The sequence below is a fragment of the Lepidochelys kempii genome, chromosome 4, assembly GCF_965140265.1.
Source record: "Lepidochelys kempii isolate rLepKem1 chromosome 4, rLepKem1.hap2, whole genome shotgun sequence".
NCBI lineage: Eukaryota > Metazoa > Chordata > Testudines > Cheloniidae > Lepidochelys > Lepidochelys kempii.
In genome coordinates, this window is record NC_133259.1 from 120,968,362 (window position 1) to 120,985,500 (window position 17,139).

General features: G+C 41.0%; 1 protein-coding gene across 8 annotated transcripts in view; it reads right to left on the minus strand.

The window, feature by feature from the left end:
• Positions 1-17,139, minus strand: part of HTT (huntingtin) — a 182,505-nt gene that overhangs the window by 67,291 nt on the left and 98,075 nt on the right. For all 8 annotated transcript variants that reach the window (XM_073342650.1, XM_073342649.1, XM_073342651.1 and 5 more), the window contains 7 exons: positions 14,928-14,983; positions 12,471-12,619; positions 11,153-11,289; positions 8,784-8,900; positions 3,434-3,556; positions 1,842-2,080; positions 299-441 (listed from right to left, as the gene is read on the minus strand). In XM_073342650.1, coding sequence (XP_073198751.1) covers positions 299-441; positions 1,842-2,080; positions 3,434-3,556; positions 8,784-8,900; positions 11,153-11,289; positions 12,471-12,619; positions 14,928-14,983 — 964 coding nt within the window. The remainder of the gene's footprint in view (positions 1-298; positions 442-1,841; positions 2,081-3,433; positions 3,557-8,783; positions 8,901-11,152; positions 11,290-12,470; positions 12,620-14,927; positions 14,984-17,139) is intronic.

The window sequence follows — 17,139 nt, forward strand, 5'->3', positions numbered from 1 at the left end:
AAAGGACAATGTTTAACGAATGAAAGGTCATCAATTATAGTCTACTCTGCTAAAAGGGCAGAGTATGAAAACAGGTCTTGAAGCTGTGTGTTCAATAAAAAAAGTCTAAAGGAAAAGACGACTTTTCTGACTCTGGCTTCTGACATGGACACAAACTTGGGAGAAGAAACGATATTTTATATGCAGCCAATATTCTCAACCTAAACAGATTTTAAACTCATTAAACAACTGATTCAGAACTGAAAAGAACTCTTTGATCGTCATCATGGCACAATACAACTCATTTTGAGATTATTACCTGATTTGAAGATATGTATTAAACACATAAGCAATGTGCCCAACTCTTGGCAATAGAAAGTGTGCTGCTGTTCATTCATGTCCACTTTCAACTGTTTAGTAGCAATGTCTTCCAATAGAATGCCCACTAATTGTAACAAGAACCTAAAAAAAATCCCACACAACACAGTCAGGAAAATAAACACATCAGCTTATTTCCTATCTGTCCCAACTAAGGTTTTTACTACTGAGTTAACAGGTTTCAGCAGGTTGACCTGCTTAACAGTGCCTCACTTTAAAATTTTCCCCATAAAGTTCTTCTTGCTTCCTCTACCCACAAGGAAAAATCTCAGCTCCAGCTTTCAGACTCATTTTCTAGTGTAAAAATTGATTAAAGCAGAGTATTTGCAGTGTGTTTAAGCGTCCAGGTCTCAGTTATGCAAAACCTCATCTGCCATCAAATCACAGATGGTCACTGTTTCACTAATCACCACCCTTGCAATCAACATGAATCAAACACCTAAAACCCTACCCAACGTGCTATCCTTCCAAGAGACAACAGACAAAATGAAGGGCATCAAGACTAAGCCACTCAAAACAGGTTTCCACCTTACACAAAATCTTTCCCACTGACCACCCTAGACACGAAAGACCCCAAGTCTTCATAACCAAAGACTCCCCTTTCTCTATCAGGTATACATATTCCTAGCAAAGGGCATCATTGTGCCACCAGAAAGTGGCCACAGGAATATAGTTACCCAAATAAAGGCCACCAAGGAAAGCTAAAAAACCCACCCAACAACCTGAATCACACTAACAATCCATCCCACAACCATTCCCCAATCCTTCTCTTAGCAAGTCTCAGATCCAGTAGGATTCCCAGTCCAAAAGTTCTGCCAAATCACAACTACTCCCCCCTCCGCCGAATGAATTTGTAGATAAAAAGTTCTTCTCATAAGGGTCTCAACCCTCACCTGGAGGGATAAAATCCTACCCTAATTCCTTCCCCCTACAGTAGTAGGGTATTTCCAACTCAACCACATCCAAAATCTCTCTTGAATTACTTTGCATAAGTGTCTCACCCTCAGAAGGCTCTAGGTTACAACCTATCCTTTGAAAAAGAAAGCTGATCTTCCCCTTACATGTTCTTCCCCTCCTGTGCACGTGAAAAGGTGAAGTCACCCAACTCATCCCACCCATATGCCACTGAGGCAACAATGCAGAGTACAGGCTAAAGTAAAGGGAGAAGGAAGAGTCAATTCCCAGGGTGAAATCCTGGTCCCAGAGAAGTCAGTGGTACTTTTCACTTCAGCATGGGAAAAGAAACCAGAACAGTCAAAAATTGTTAAACAAAAATACACACCTCCATCCCATGTAATACATCCAACAGCACCACAGCTCATTCTATCCCTCAAACTTGCATCCAACCTTAAATCCACCCCCCCATGTCCATTTCAGGTAACATCCAGGTAAATATAAATCTTATGTTTCCATATCACTTGACACTCTTTTAATACTTCACCAAAAGTTTTACAAAAAAACGATAGATACAGAAGACAACGTACCTGGAAAATGTCTCTTCAGGCAGATATTTAGCCTGTTTCAGCTCAATTTGTTCTTCAGGTGTTGGTACATTATTTTCCCCATCCCTTAGCTTGTTAATTGTTTGACATGACAATAAGTAAGGGGAGAAAGAAAGCTCTTGAATACGAGATAGAACTATATCCTCTGTTGATTGTGAAATCAGAACTCTAAGGATAGCTAGGATACCAGATATCCATAACTGAACAGTGCTCACTGATGTCTTAAAAAAAAACAACAGAAAAATGCAGCAGATTAAGAGACTGAAAACTGCAATAACGTCATGGAGAACTGACAACATATTAGACCTTATAAAAGATCGTATATGTTCACTTCTTTGAACAAACATCTTTATGAATGAGGTAAACTTTTCTACCTTCTCTTCTGCTATCATGGCTCCCAGGAGCTGAATGTCCATAGCAGCTCCTGGAAATCAGTTTGGCTTTGAGAGCACTCAATGCTGTGTGATCTGGGGAATGGGTACTTCTACAACACTTTTGTGAATAAAAGTTCTCATAAAAAACTTCCATACTGTCTCAAAAATGAAATACTAGGGGGGAATCTTTGTTACTCCTCAACATTTCAACTAAAAAAAAGGGAAGAGGGAGGAGGAGGGGGGTGTTGCAAGGTTATTGTAGGGGGGATTGTGGTACTACTACCCTTCTGCGCTGCTGCTGGCAGTGGCCCTGCCTTCAGAACTGGGTGGCCAGAGAGCAGCGTCTGCTGGCTGGGAGCCCAGTTCTGAAGGCAGAGCTGCTGCCAGCAACACTGCAAAAATAAGGACAGCATGGTATGGTATTGCCACCCTTACTTCTGTGCTGCTGTCTGCAAAGCTGGGCTCTCAGTCAGCAGCCATCACTCTCTGGCAGCTCAGCTCTGATGGCAGCAATGCAGAAGTAAGGTGGCATGGTATGGCATTGCCACCCTTAATTTTGCACTGCTGCTGGCGGGGCGCTGCCTGCAGAACTGGGCACCCAGCCAACAGCCGCTGCTCTCCGGCCACCCAGCTATGAAGGCAGCATAGAAATAAGGGTGGCAATACTATGATCCACTCTAAAATAACCTTGTGACCCCCCTGCAACTCCCTTTTGGGTCACAACCCCCCAGTTTGAGAAACTGGTCTCCCCCATGAAATTGGTATAGTATAGCGTAAAAGCACACAAGACCAGAGTTCATGGTCTGTGACGTGTTTTTCACAGCTGTGAATTTGGTAGGGCCCTATTCATAAACCAGGTTATGGAATTTCTCTTACATCAGGAGGCTCCCCATTCTTCACCATCGCATTACAAGTAAAATGACCTACCCAAAGGCAAACTAGTCCTCCTACTGAGTTCTTCCCTATTTCTGAACATGTTACCAAACTAACTTCAGCAGGATTTAGGAACAGAAATATACACCTTGCAAAGGAGTAAGAGAACACTCACTACTGTTTTGCCATGTATGAAAATGCTGAATTGTCTTGACAGACAGACAATCAGAGTGGAGGATAGGTCAGAAATGTATAGTATATGGCCAAAAATGCGTTGAAGGCCTCAACATCGAACAGGTAGTGTAATCTCCTTCACTGGTCACTTACCATTGTACTGGGAGTAACAAACATACTTCTTAAAAGCATGTCCACAGGACGGAGGGATGAAGGAGCCAAAATTTCAAATAAAGTGTTCAGTACTCCCAGAGCTTCATGGGAATCTATATGCATCTGTTTAAAAGAAAGGAACAAATTTTATATTCACCATTGAACACAACAACAAAAACAAACACCTCTGTGTCTTGGTTATTTATCTTTTTCTCTTTAAATAAAATCCTTCTTTTTAAGAACCTGACTGATTTTTCAATTGTTCTAAGACCCAAAGGTTTGGGTCTGTAGTCCCTTTGTAACCAATTGGTGAGGATATATGCTCAAGCCTTCCCCAGGAAAGGGGGTGTAGGCTTGGGGGAATATTTTGGGATGAATAGGACTCCAAGTGTTCCTTTCCCTGATTGTTAAAATCACTTGGTGGTGGCAGCAATCCCAAGGCAAGAAAGAAATCTGTGCCTTGGGGAAGTTTTAACTTAAGTTGGTAAGAATAACCTTAGGGGGTCTTTCATGCGGGTCCCCACATCTGTACCCCAGAGTTCAGAGTGGGGAAGGAACCCTGACAGATGGTGATGCAGTTTCTGACGCACCAGTCCCAAAGCCTTACTGCTTCTAGACAGAGGAGAAGAGATCTTTATGTAAAAGACAGTTGTCCGACATCCAGTAGAATGAAAAGCAGTCTGGCCTCTGATGGGGTCCAGGTACCTTGTCTGGTGTCATTGTTCAGGTCAGCACCCTGAACCAGAAGGGATGCATGTGCTACAATGGTGACATGGAGGGTGGGAGTGTTGCACAGGATGCCTACTCTCACTCGTTCCAAATTCGACAGTCATTCTGGTGTTGATGTGACCCTTGTCTTGTGAGAAGACTGACTGAAGCCAGGCCTGCAAGCATCATAAATTAAGCCTGGAGAATAGTGCCCACATAAGTGATCAAGGCTATGTGGCCTAGAAGAGCAAGGCATACGCTGACCATTGTACAGATAACTCACAGATCAAAGACTATCAATGCTAGAGTAACAATCTGAATTTTGGCTTTTCAATAAAGATGAAAGGTCAGCTCAAGGTCAGCTCCCAGACTGCTGCGCTGGGCAACACAGCATGAGGAGTAGGTGGCTAGCCCTCTGTGGAGAAAGAAGTGGTTAGGGACTATTTAGAAAAGCTGGACGTGCACAAGTCCATGGGGCCGGACAAGTTGCATCCGAGAGCGCTAAAGGAACTGGCGGCTGTGATTGCAGAGCCATTGGCCATTATCTTTGAAAACTCGTGGCGAATGGGGGAAGTCCCAGATGACTGGAAAAAGGCTAATGTAGTGCCAATCTTTAAAAAAGGGAAGAAGGAGGATCCTGGGAACTACAGGCCAGTCAGCCTCACCTCAGTCCCCGGAAAAATCATGGAGCAGGTCCTCAAAGAGTCAATCCTGAAGCACTTACATGAGAGGAAAGTGATCAGGAACAGTCAGCATGGGTTCACCAAGGGAAGGTCATGCCTGACTAATCTAATCGTCTTCTATGATGAGATTACTGGTTCTGTGGATGAAGGGAAAGCAGTGGATGTATTGTTTCTTGACTTTAGCAAAGCTTTTGACACGGTCTCCCACAGTATTCTTGTCAGCAAGTTAAAGAAGTATGGGCTGGATGAATGCACTATAAGGTGGGTAGAAAGTTGGCTAGATTGCCAGGCTCAACGGGTAGTGATCAATGGCTCCATGTCTAGATGGCAGTCGGTATCAAGTGGAGTGCCCCAAGGGTCGGTCCTGGGGCTGGTGTTGTTCAATATCTTCATAAATGATCTGGAGGATGGTGTGGATTGTACACTCAGCAAATTTGCGGATGATACTAAACTGGGAGGAGTGGTAGATACGCTGGAGGGGAGGGATAGGATACAGAGGGACCTAGGCAAATTGGAGGATTGGGCCAAAAGAAATCTGATGAGGTTCAACAAGGGTAAGTACAGGGTCCTGCACTTAGGATGGAAGAATCCAATGCACCGCTACAGACTAGGGACCGAATGACTAGGCAGCAGTTCTGCGGAAAAGGACCTGGGGTGACATTGGACGAGAAGCTGGATATGAGTCAACAGTGTGCCCTTGTTGCCAAGAAGGCCAACGGCATCTTGGGATGTATAAATAGGGGCATAGCCAGCAGATTGAGGGACGTGATCGTTCCCCTCTATTCGACATTGGTGAGGCCTCATCTGGAGTACTGTGTCCAGTTTTGCGCCCCACACTACAAGAAGGATGTGGAAAAATTGGAGAGAGTCCAGCGAAGGACAAGAAAAATGATTAGGGGTCTGGAACACATGACTTATGAGGAGAGGCTGAGGGAACTGGGATTGTTTAGTCTGCAGAAGAGAAGAATGAGGGGGGATTTGATAGCTGCTTTCAACTACCTGAGAGGTGGTTCCAAAGAGGATGGTTCTAGACTATTCTCAGTGGTAGAAGATGACAGGACAAGGAGTAATGGTCTCAAGTTGCAGTGGGGGAGGTTTAGGTTGGATATTAGGAAAAACTTTTTCACTAGGAGGGTGGTGAAACACTGGAATGCGTTACCTAGGGAGGTGGTAGAATCTCCTTCCTTAGAAGTTTTTAAGGTCAGGCTTGACAAAGCCCTGGCTGGGATGATTTAACTGGGGATTGGTCCTGCTTTGAGCAGGGGGTTGGACTAGATGACCTCCTGAGGTCCCTTCCAACCCTGATATTCTATGATACTATGAGTTGTTGAAGGTCCAGAATGGGTCTCCACCTTATCTTTTTGGGGACTAAAATAGAACATTCTCCCTTGATACCAAGGTGACACTATTTCTGTTGCCCCTCGTTGAAAGAGGGAGTCTGCCTCCTGTTGAAGAATCACCTAGTGAGAGTGGTTCCTGAAGATGGACCAGGAAGTGGGTTTGTGGGGAGGGAGAGTGAGAAACCTAGAAATTATCCATCAAGAATATTCCAGGACCCAACTGTATACCGTGACGCAGTCCCAATTGCAGGCAAAAAGTGAGAGATGATCCCCACAGATAAGGGGGAGGTAGAAGTGGGTGGCATCAATAGTGATGGGTGGATCTCTACCGAGGCATCAAAAGTAGCCCTTAGTGGGTGGCTGGGAATGGGCACAGGTCATGGTAACAGAGGAGGCTGAAAATTGAGGCCTCTGAACCTTCTGATGTTTAAACAGAGCCTCATCTGGACAAAGGTGGTACAACATCTGTAGAGGGGGTGGCTTTGGCCTATACACCTGCTTCTGCTGTTTTCTCCTGGGGATTAGGGTGTAAATTCCCAGTGACCGGTGAGTCGACCTTGAGTCTTCCAACAAGTATAGGGACTCATCCATTTTCTCGTTAAACGAATCTGACTTGTCTAAAGAGAGGTTCTGTATGGTGTTCTAGACCTTCCTGAGTAGCCCCAAAGAGGGAAGCCAAGACTCACACCTCGTAACTATGTCAGTGACCAAGCCACTGGATGCTGTATCCGCTGCATCCACTGCAGCTTAAAGAGAAGTCTTAGCCACTAACTTGCACTCCTCTATGAAGGACTAAAATTGGGCTCTGTCCTCAGAGGGTAGCTTGTCTTTAAAGTCAGCCAGCCTGAAGTAACTGTTAAAATCATAATTTGACTAACAAGGTCTGATAGTTAGCAATACAAAATTTCAGACTTGTCAAGGAAGACCCTTTACCCCCTGCCTCCGCCCAAGAGGTCCAACCTCTTTGAGCCCTTGTCAGCTGTGGTGATCTCGGGAAGTTGTGACCATGCTCTCCCGATGGCTGCCTGTACCATCAGGGAGTTTGGATCTGGATGGGAGAAAAGAAATCCAGCCCCTTTGGTGTGGATGAAATAACATCTCTCAGCCCTCTTACACCTGGGGGCACAGGAGCTGAAGTATGCCAGACCACTACGGCTGGCTCCACGATGGCCTCATTACAAGGGAGCACCACGTTGCCTGGACTTGTAAGCAGCAAAATATTCAGGATCCAGTGCTGGGAATCCTGGAACTCCACCAGTGGTATCCCAATATGTGTCTCACCCAAGCAATAGAGACAGTGTTGGTGACTGTTGCTCACAGAGAAGGAGCAAAGGCAGGAAGCGTATTACTGAACCCCTGGGCACAGTCCCAGGCCACAGGCAGGGAGTCCCCAGTGCACAGAAAGAACAAGCTACACTATACTATAAAACTAACTATGCTAATGTAAAACTATTTAGAATAGCCATTTACAGGGCATCAAAGAGAAAATCTGGAGAAACTGGACACAGATTCTGACTCAGGCCATGCGGTGATAAGGAGGAACCGGAGAGGTGTTCAGCCCACACTGCCCTTTATGCCATCAGTCTGGAGCACAAGAACTACTGCGCATGTGCAGACCAACCGACACTACTTGTTAGAATTCCAGATTCACACGCACAGCAAACATGTGCACCCACGTGTGGGATACACAAAGGGACCAGCACTCAACTGAGCTTCATTTGCTGGCCATCTTCAATTTGCACACAGATCTCAGGTTTGGCTACAAACTTATATGCAGCTCATGAGGTCTCCAACCCTGTAAATTACTCTGCACCCATGGACTTCAATGAGGGTTCACACAGAAGCTGGGATCTGCCTAAGTGGAGTAATGTGCAATGAAGTCCAGATAACGCCAGTTTTGCCTGTGATCCAGGTCCTGACAACACTTAACTTCTCCCATATTCAGCTACGTCACAGGATTTACAGAAGTGCAATTTTGTCAGACTAAGTTATTTAATAGAGAAAATAAAGACACCTAAAAATGTAACTTAAAAACATTAAAAATAAAGTTAACAGGCAATTACAGATGACCAAACCAGTTTCAAGTAAACAAATTTCATTACAATTTTTATTTTGTTCATTAAAATAGGTTGTAAAATAAGGTCACTGACCAACGATTATATTGTCTGATTATAATGCCAAATAATAACGACATTCTGTATGTAAAGAAGAAAAAAGACTTGATACCATATAGTAAGCACCGTGAGCTGTATTAGCTATAAAGTCTTAGAGCAGTTATGGACTTAACTCTAAGCTGAGATATATTAGAAGACAGTACAAATAGTTTTTATCTACAAAATTAGTCTTTTGTGATTTTAAAATTATTTAAAAATGACATTAATCTATAAGTACATATGAAATTATACAGAAATTATTCTTCATTATCAGCCCCATTAAGAATGAATGGGATGCCTTATCTTGAACATTATATTTACAAAGTCTTTCATATATATAAACCTATTTTAGTAAAATAGTTTCCAGTATTTATATTTACTTGCAGACTGTAGGCAGAATATTGCTTTCATGTAATAAAAGCAAAATTGATACATAAAGATAAAATCAATAAAGTTAGATACTAACCTGTTGTTTTGCTAACATTGGTAGAATGATATCTGCTATCTGTCGGGACAATCTTTTCCATTTGTCTTCATTCTCTTTGTGACACTGTTGCAGTACTAGGATGAACATCTCCAGCACCTAAAGAAAATATCCCAACGCCCCGCCCCAAAACAAACACACCTGCACTTTAGAAAATGGCATATTTAAATAGTATAGTTGAGGGAGTGAACAGTTAATAAAACTATCATTTTCCCCAAAACCAAAAAGTTATGCAAGGTGTTTCACAAAGATGATTTAAGATCATCTTAAACTATCAAATATATACTGTTCTCTTGTTTAACCTGGCCTTTCATGTAACAGAGTAAGAGAGACAGTATTCCTATTCTGCTCCACTGAGATAACATTTTTACACATTCAGGCATACAAGAAATAAAACTACGTAAATCCAGGAGAAGAAATGAAATATACGTCTATGTACAATAGTAAAAAATTCACTTCAGGCTAGAATTTATAAAAAGAACAAGTTTCTCTCTCAGATATGGTCATTTATGACAACCAAAATACCTGGTATTTCCCAGACCATTTTTTTAAACAAATAAAAGCAAAATTTTCTGTGCTTTGTAAAGCCAAAATTTACAAGTGATTAGTCCAACAGTTGGAAGAATAGAGTATGAGATGAAATGCATGGGGAGTGGGAAGAAAAGCAAAACATTGGTAGCTGGCAAGTAAAAGTCTTCATATATTAGAAGGGTATCTGTATTTGCTCCTGTCTTAATGAAAGGAAGAATGGAAATGAGACATACATTAAAACTCTGATCTTGCAAGCTGTTCTATATGAGTGGAACTAAAGTCAATGGAGTTCTGCACAGACGCAGGGTATGCTTGTGTAGAGCAGTTTGCAAGATCAGGTCCTAATACTGGCTATTCCCGATGTCTACTAGAAACTCCTGTAGTCTAGATAACACTAAAGGTTAAAAATAACCTACATGTGAATACACAGTTAATGTCAGAACACTTTATGTGAATAACAGTTTAATGTCACGTCAAAAAATGTATCCAAACACTACTTTATGACTAATTATGTAAAACTATAAATTCACTATCAACCTATAAAATTTTAGTTGCAGAAATTAATTTCAGTCTGAACTTTGACACATAAAAAATAAGGTTTGCTAGAAATTTGGATGTTATAACTAAATTAGAAAAAAATAAAAAATAAATAAAGAGTTGCCTCTTCAATTGTATTCAAAAAGGCACATTCCTCTCATTAATACACACGAGCGCAGCATTCCACAACTGGACGAAGTTCAATAAAAGAAAGTATTACGCTTCTGTTAAGTGTCTAGAATAAGCAAAAAGATTCCAGATCAATTCTTTCACAAGCACCTTTATGCTTTTTCCCCCCTCTGTCTCCCAATATGCCTGGAAGGTTTTCTCTGTACTTGTCCATATGACCTCTACACTGTTCTCCAAAAAATCCTTCAAGACCCATCTTAACAGTGAGGCTATTGATAAAATGACATCTGTCAATGGCTAGGTGAACAGTCATAAGTTACTGTTTGTTTTTTACTTGTCTGTAGTTATATCTTACAAAAAGTAAATGACTAGCAATCATCTAGTTGTTTCCATAAAAGCCAATGTAACTAAGCATTCCTATGATTGTTACTATGGATAAGATTATGTCATGGAGGTCGTGGATTCCATGACTTTTAGAGACCGCCATGACATTTTCTGGTCAGCCCTGGGGTGGCAGGGCTGGAGCTGTCAGCCAGCAAGGGCCACCCGGAGCTCTGAGACAGTGGAGCACTGGAGGTGTTGGCCACTCCCCGAGACCCGTCTGTGACTTTTACTTAAAAAAAAAACTATGACAAAATCTTAGCCTTAATTACCTATGTACTCTCTCCCCCATTTTCTCTTATTTTTAGTTACACCCACCTATTGCATCTTGTCTTAAATTAGACTATCACTCAGGGAAACTACTGTCTCACTATGTATTCATACAGGCCCTGACACAATGCAGGTCCTGAATCTGACTGTAGCCTTTCAGTGCTACTCTAATATAGATAATAAACAAAGGACAATATTTTGCACTATATATGAAATCTACCTCTCTGCCCTATTATATAAATGTATGAAATAATGAATGCTTTTATTGTTTGCTTTTGAACACTTGAGTTTGTACTCTTATGCCTACCAATTACGGGAAGGGCCAGAAAGCACTAAATTTTTTGTCCTGCACACCAAGAAAGCTCTCAGAACAAAGTCTGACTAATCAGCATTTGTTCAGAGAGGGATAAATGTCACCTGAAATGTTTTAAGTGTGGACAGTCCAACAAATAATTCACATTATAAAACATACACAGACACACTAATCTGTCCACTTATCTTACCTGATGATACTGTATAAGTCTTAGCAGCATTGAAACCACCACCTCTTTTTGTGTTTCCAGTTCTTTTCCAGCATCAGCTTTATTTGTTCCTCGTAATACAAAGAGATCATGGACAATGGGTTGCAGAGCTGGTATAGCTAAAATCAAGATGTTTTATATTTCAATATTAAATGCAGGTTAGTTTTGAATAGTACAAAAAGGTTCTAACTCCCAGCAATTTTATTACTGAAAATTAGCACTTAAATTGTGAGGTTTCTATGAATACTTGCGGAAAACTTAAGTCATTTCCATCTCTGTTGTTCCTTCATCCCTACTAAAGCACGGTCTAAGTCACTGTTAGAGACAGTTGACCTTTACCCCTTCAGGATTTTACACATTTTTCAAAAGACATGCCTTTCTCAGTACAATTTATGCATTTCTTACACCAACAGTTCTGGAATAAGGAAGGCTTCCAATGTTCTTTTTCCAAAAGGAAGGCAAATAAAGGTAATATCAAAATAGATTCATCAAAACCTTTCAAAAATACAGCTGTGTTAACCTACTATTCAAATAGCTAACAAGCCCTAATAACATAATTATGTTGCTATTAAATATTGTTTAACCACCATTTTAACGATTATTTTACTTTTAAAATTAGACAGAAAATTCCTAAAGATCCTCATTACAAACAGAAATTTCGTCACGGTTATAGCATGCAAATAATTTTTAGTGATTTTACATACACATACATACACACATGCAACATTTTGGAATGTTTTAAAATTAGATATCAGACATTTAGATCAAAATCTAAGTCTCCTTTTTTCTGTGCTAGCAATGTATTGTATAAAGGTAGCAGAGGGTGTTATGTTGCCTTGTTAAATATCAATTCAGCAACTGTCACAAACTGGTAACTGCAAATTTAAAGCAACTGGTTTTTTTGGTCATACGTTTTATGAGAAAGCAAGGGACAGATATCACTGGGTAGAACCAGGCAGACAGTATACAATCTTACCTAAGCAGCTCAAACATACATAATTTATAGCTTTTCTTCTACACTCAAATCTCCTAATTGCTCTGAACAAAAATAGCTAATTATGCATAATTGTGGCAGTAGTGTAAATGGGATAAATAATATTTTCTGTCGGGAGTAGGTTCATACCTTTGAACTAGGTTTAATATATGCAAAATGTAGTTTGAAAAAATACAAAAAAACCATACAAGTAAGTGTTTTCTGGGCTGATCAGCATGAGCCCAGCATTCCTTAGCACAGCACTGTATATTCTTTTTAGTATTCTGCAAATTGTTAGTAGTTTCACTGTTTTGGTTTTTAAGTTACCATGTGTAACAGCTTTCCTTCCACTGGCCATGATACCATCACACAGCTGAATAATCTTAGGAATTCCAATTATCTGTTTGGAGTGATATCGCTCATAAGACAACAATACGAGGAAGAAAAAGATATTAGGGATAATTGCCTCGGATTCCCTGGAACAAAAGAAAAATGTCAATACACACAACCTTCCCTTTATTAAACATACAGGTCAGTTCTATAAAGAGGAAAAATAACCTGCTTATGTTTCTTGGAAAATTCATGAACATACTCTTCTACTTCTATATAGTATTTCAGGCATTTCTGTGCCCCATTTTTTACTACAAGATCTTATTTAAAAGTTGAGTTTATTGAATTTCTCAATACTAGCTTACTTACTAACATTTTTGTTCATATGAACTAGAAATAATGCAAACCAAGGATTACAATGCAAAAAAGAATAGTACCACCAGCCTCATTATAAAGGATTTATTTACATGAAAACAAGATCTGTTTAAATGGATGTAAAGGTTAAGCAGCAGAAACACTGAAACACCCATTCAGATCACGTTTATATAAACATCAAAAGTGTGCTAGGTGCTTTACAAAGCAGCAGGAAGGCAAAGACCCTGTGCTGAGAAGCTTATAACCTGATATCCAGCATGTAGATGAAGATTGGAGGATGAGATATAATACAAAGCAAGCAAAGTGAAGTTTATACCTTAATTCCACTTTAGTTGTGATTTTTTTAGTTGTGATTTTTTTTTTTAAAAGACTGGCTTAGTGTTTTTATTGCTTATTTTGGTAATTGACTCAGGTTTTAAGGCCAGAAGGGAGGGACTGGATTTTGTAGGCTTAAAGAAAGAAGTATGTTTTAAGGAAAGATTTGAAGGAAAGGATGGAGGCATCATACTTTTAGGTGGGGATTAAATTGACAAATTAAGAAACAGATCCTGCTTGCATGCAGTGTCTCTATTAAAAACAAGGGAAGGGAAAAAAATAGCTAAAAATTGCTTGTAACTAAAATGTGAAAATTGCAACATATCATAATGCTAGTTCCTCAAAACCAGTGTAACTAGTTACAAATGAGAGCAAGGTGCCATTTTTAAAAAAAGTTCTCTTAAATATAAATTTTAAAATGTAAAATGGGGAAGTTACAATCTTGATGGACAGTTTAACAAAATGGAATAAAACATGGATTACAAACTACCATATGTATGAGTGACTAAAGCTGACGGCTTGTCAAAGCTGTAGGGAAAACTGCAGTACTTAAAAACAAACAAGTTACTATTAATTAACCACTCTGCTTAGAACAATAATGATCATCTGTTGGCTATTATCCACTTAGGCAGCAAGCAACATTCCTAATCTACATCAAACTGGAACTCCTGCTGAACAATCAAAATGGAATGGCAGTTCGGAAACAAAGCATCGTTTGGAGACAACAGTGATATTTTTAAAATTCATTATGGAAAGCAATGGCAGTAAGCAATAAAACATGCATTAAGAGAAGGCGCTTTGGAGGCATCCTGTCTTCAGGCACCAAAACAGTGCATAAATAGCCTAATAATACATGCCCTGGAGTAGCTTAATGCTGTTACAGCATGTCCCATTTATTTTAACTGCTTTTTTAAAATGAATTTAGGGGAGTACAAAAATAGTTCCTAATATAATGATTCCGTGCTTATTTTCTTCTCTCTACTATTCTGAGTATATTTGCTAGTTTTTATTTTTATTAAAATCCAATTTTTTAAAGCTCCTCTAGACTTGAGACATCCCCCTACTCCGTTCCTTCCTACCTCCCCTTTCAAAAGTAGTATGTGGCTCAAGAACACACACAGCTCTCGTGTCCCACTAAAAATCTAAACAACATTCCCAATGTTATTTTTTCAATATAAAATTTATGGTGTTTGCTAGCCAAAAGCTGGCAATACAGAGTTTTCACTACCAGAATGCATGGATCCAGAGACTCCCCCAAATTACAGATTCCCTCTGAAATTACCCAAACACAGAGAGAGAGAGAGTTTTTCAGTACAGCAGAAGTAGTACAAATTAATATAGATTAGGATTGTATTTCTTGCACTTTGCTCCCCAAACCCTCCCATTACATAGTGCCCAAACCCCTTGAAGAAGCTGCTATGGGATTAGGGAAAGTGGAAAACACATGACCTACAATGGAACTCTCCTCCTTTGGTGGACAGACACTACACTCTGGATGGATGTAAATGGAAATGTGGGGCCTTAAAGGTGTCAGAATTAATCACTGCAGGTTTTTGGAAAAAAAGAAATAATAGGGGTAGTGGGACAGGGGATAGTTCAAAGCAGCGAGTTATTTCCTCTAGATCCATTCCCCTTCTTAAAACAGACATTCCAAAGAAACAGTAAAATTCAACAAGAGATTAACCCAAACTCTTCAATTGACCTGTGTGATTATATCCCATAATCTTACTATAGAAGGAAGAGATTTTATATGTCTGATTTTACCTGAACTGTCCCACTTCAATGTATTCAAACTGCTTTAGCACAAATCCAATAAACACCTGAAAACAGGATAAAAATAAGCGTTAAGAACTGTACACATTCAGAGTGGCATAATATTGTCAATATTAATTTTTCATCTAAAACTCAACTGGCAGATGAATATTTAAAAGTACATCTATGGGTAAACAGATGAAAAGCACGGTTTCCCATACTTTGCTATAAGATGTTTGGAAAAGTTTCCTATGGCTAGGGTCCTACCAAATTCAGGATCCATTTTGGTCAATTTCATGGCCCCAGGATTTTAAAAATAGTAAATTTCATTATTTCAGCTATTTAAATCTGAAATTTCACAGCGCTGTAATCGTAGGAGTCCTGAACCAAAAAGGAGTTTGATGTGGGGGGAAACCGCAAGATCAGTGTAGGTGCGGTTGTGGTACTGCTACCCTTACTTCTACACTGCTGCTGGTGCAGCGCTGCCTTCAGAGTTGGGCACCTGGCTAACAGCTGCTGCTCTCCAGCCACTCAGATCTGAAGGCAGTGTAGAAATAAGGGAGGCAATACCACAACCCCCCTAAAATAGCCTTGCAACCCCACAGCAACTCACTTTTGGGTCAGCACCCCCAATTTGAGAAATGTTGGTCTCCCCCATGAAATCTGTATAGTGTAGTGTAAAAGCACAAAAGACCAGATTTCACGGATCCATGACGCGTTTTTCATGGCCATGAATTTGGTAGGGCCCTACCTATGGCTAAGGCTGCAATTTAGTCACAGAGGTCACGGATTCCGTGACTTCAGCCAGGTCCAGCTGGGAGCTGCAGGGTCCTCTGCCGCCAGCGGCAGGCAGACCTCCCACAGCTCCCAGCTGCCAGTGCCACCGGGTGGGGGGGACCCCTAGAGCTCCCCGCCATTTGGGGCGGCACGGGGACCCCCGCTACTTCCTGCCGCCCCCAGAGACCAGAACCACCAGTGGAGGGGGACCCTGCAGCTCCCAGCCCACCCGCAGCTGCTCAGGCTCCTCATTTTAGCACGGATATTTTAGTAAAAATCAGGGACAGGTCACAAGTTTCCGTGAATTTTTCATTATTGCCCATGACCTGTTCCAGACTTTTACTAAAAATATCCGTGACAAAATCAGAGCCTTACCTACGACAATACATGAACGCTTAAAAGAGAATCTGAGTCTGTGTTGCAACTTTATAATTTACATATATTTACATGACAACATTATATATTTTATACAAAAATCTAACATTTAATGAAGTGTTATGGTTGAGAAAACATGAGCTTAAATTAGCTAATGCAGATTTAATATTGAAACTTCAAATTTAACTCTGATCCCTTGTACTTGCGCATCCAAATAAGGTTTTTCCTTTCATATATAAATTTTACTCCTGGATGAATTCTGTGACAAAAAAATTAAGAATACTGCAAAATTCTGCATATTTTATTCATCAAAATAACACAATATAATTACGCCAGTTTCAACTATTTTTGATAATTTATTTCAAAATACTTGTCAGCAAGTATGTCTGTAACAATACAGACTCCCCCCCACCCCACCCCCCAAAAAAAAAAAATTCGGGAAATGTTTGACAAATAGGCAAATTAATACAGAACTTTGAGTAATAATTCATTTAAACTACAACACAGAAACATATTTCCTGCACCCCTCAGAAACAGTGCAAAGGCTTGGGGAAGTCAGAAGTAATGGAAGAGCTGAGGGAGAGGGAAGGAGCCTGGGAGTGAACCTGGAGGGTTGTTGGGTGTGAATGGGAGAAGTACGGAACATTGGGGGGGGAGTGGGGGGGGGGGGGGAAGAGAGAAACAGACGGAGGGATTGTTAGGGAGTTGGGGAGCCTCCCCCACGCAGAACCTCACTGACTCATAGACAGTCTCATTGTCAGGCACGTCTGTCTCTGTCCCAGTGTGTCCCTGCAGTCCACCTTCCCCGTCCCCGTGTGGCCCTGCCACCCCTCCCCACACATCCCCATGTGGCCCTGCAGTCTCCCACTCAGACCCTGGCTCAATGCGGTCGCCCTATTAGCTCCTAAGCCCATGCCCCACTAGCCCTGCAGAACCCCTGTCTGTGACCACCCAGTAGCCCCGTGTACCCCACTCTATCTGTCCCCCTCATCCCCCCAATATCCCCATGCCTCCTAACCTGGCTCCGTGGGCAGGGTGCTGTGATGAACGCAGCTGCCCACTGGCTGTTGCT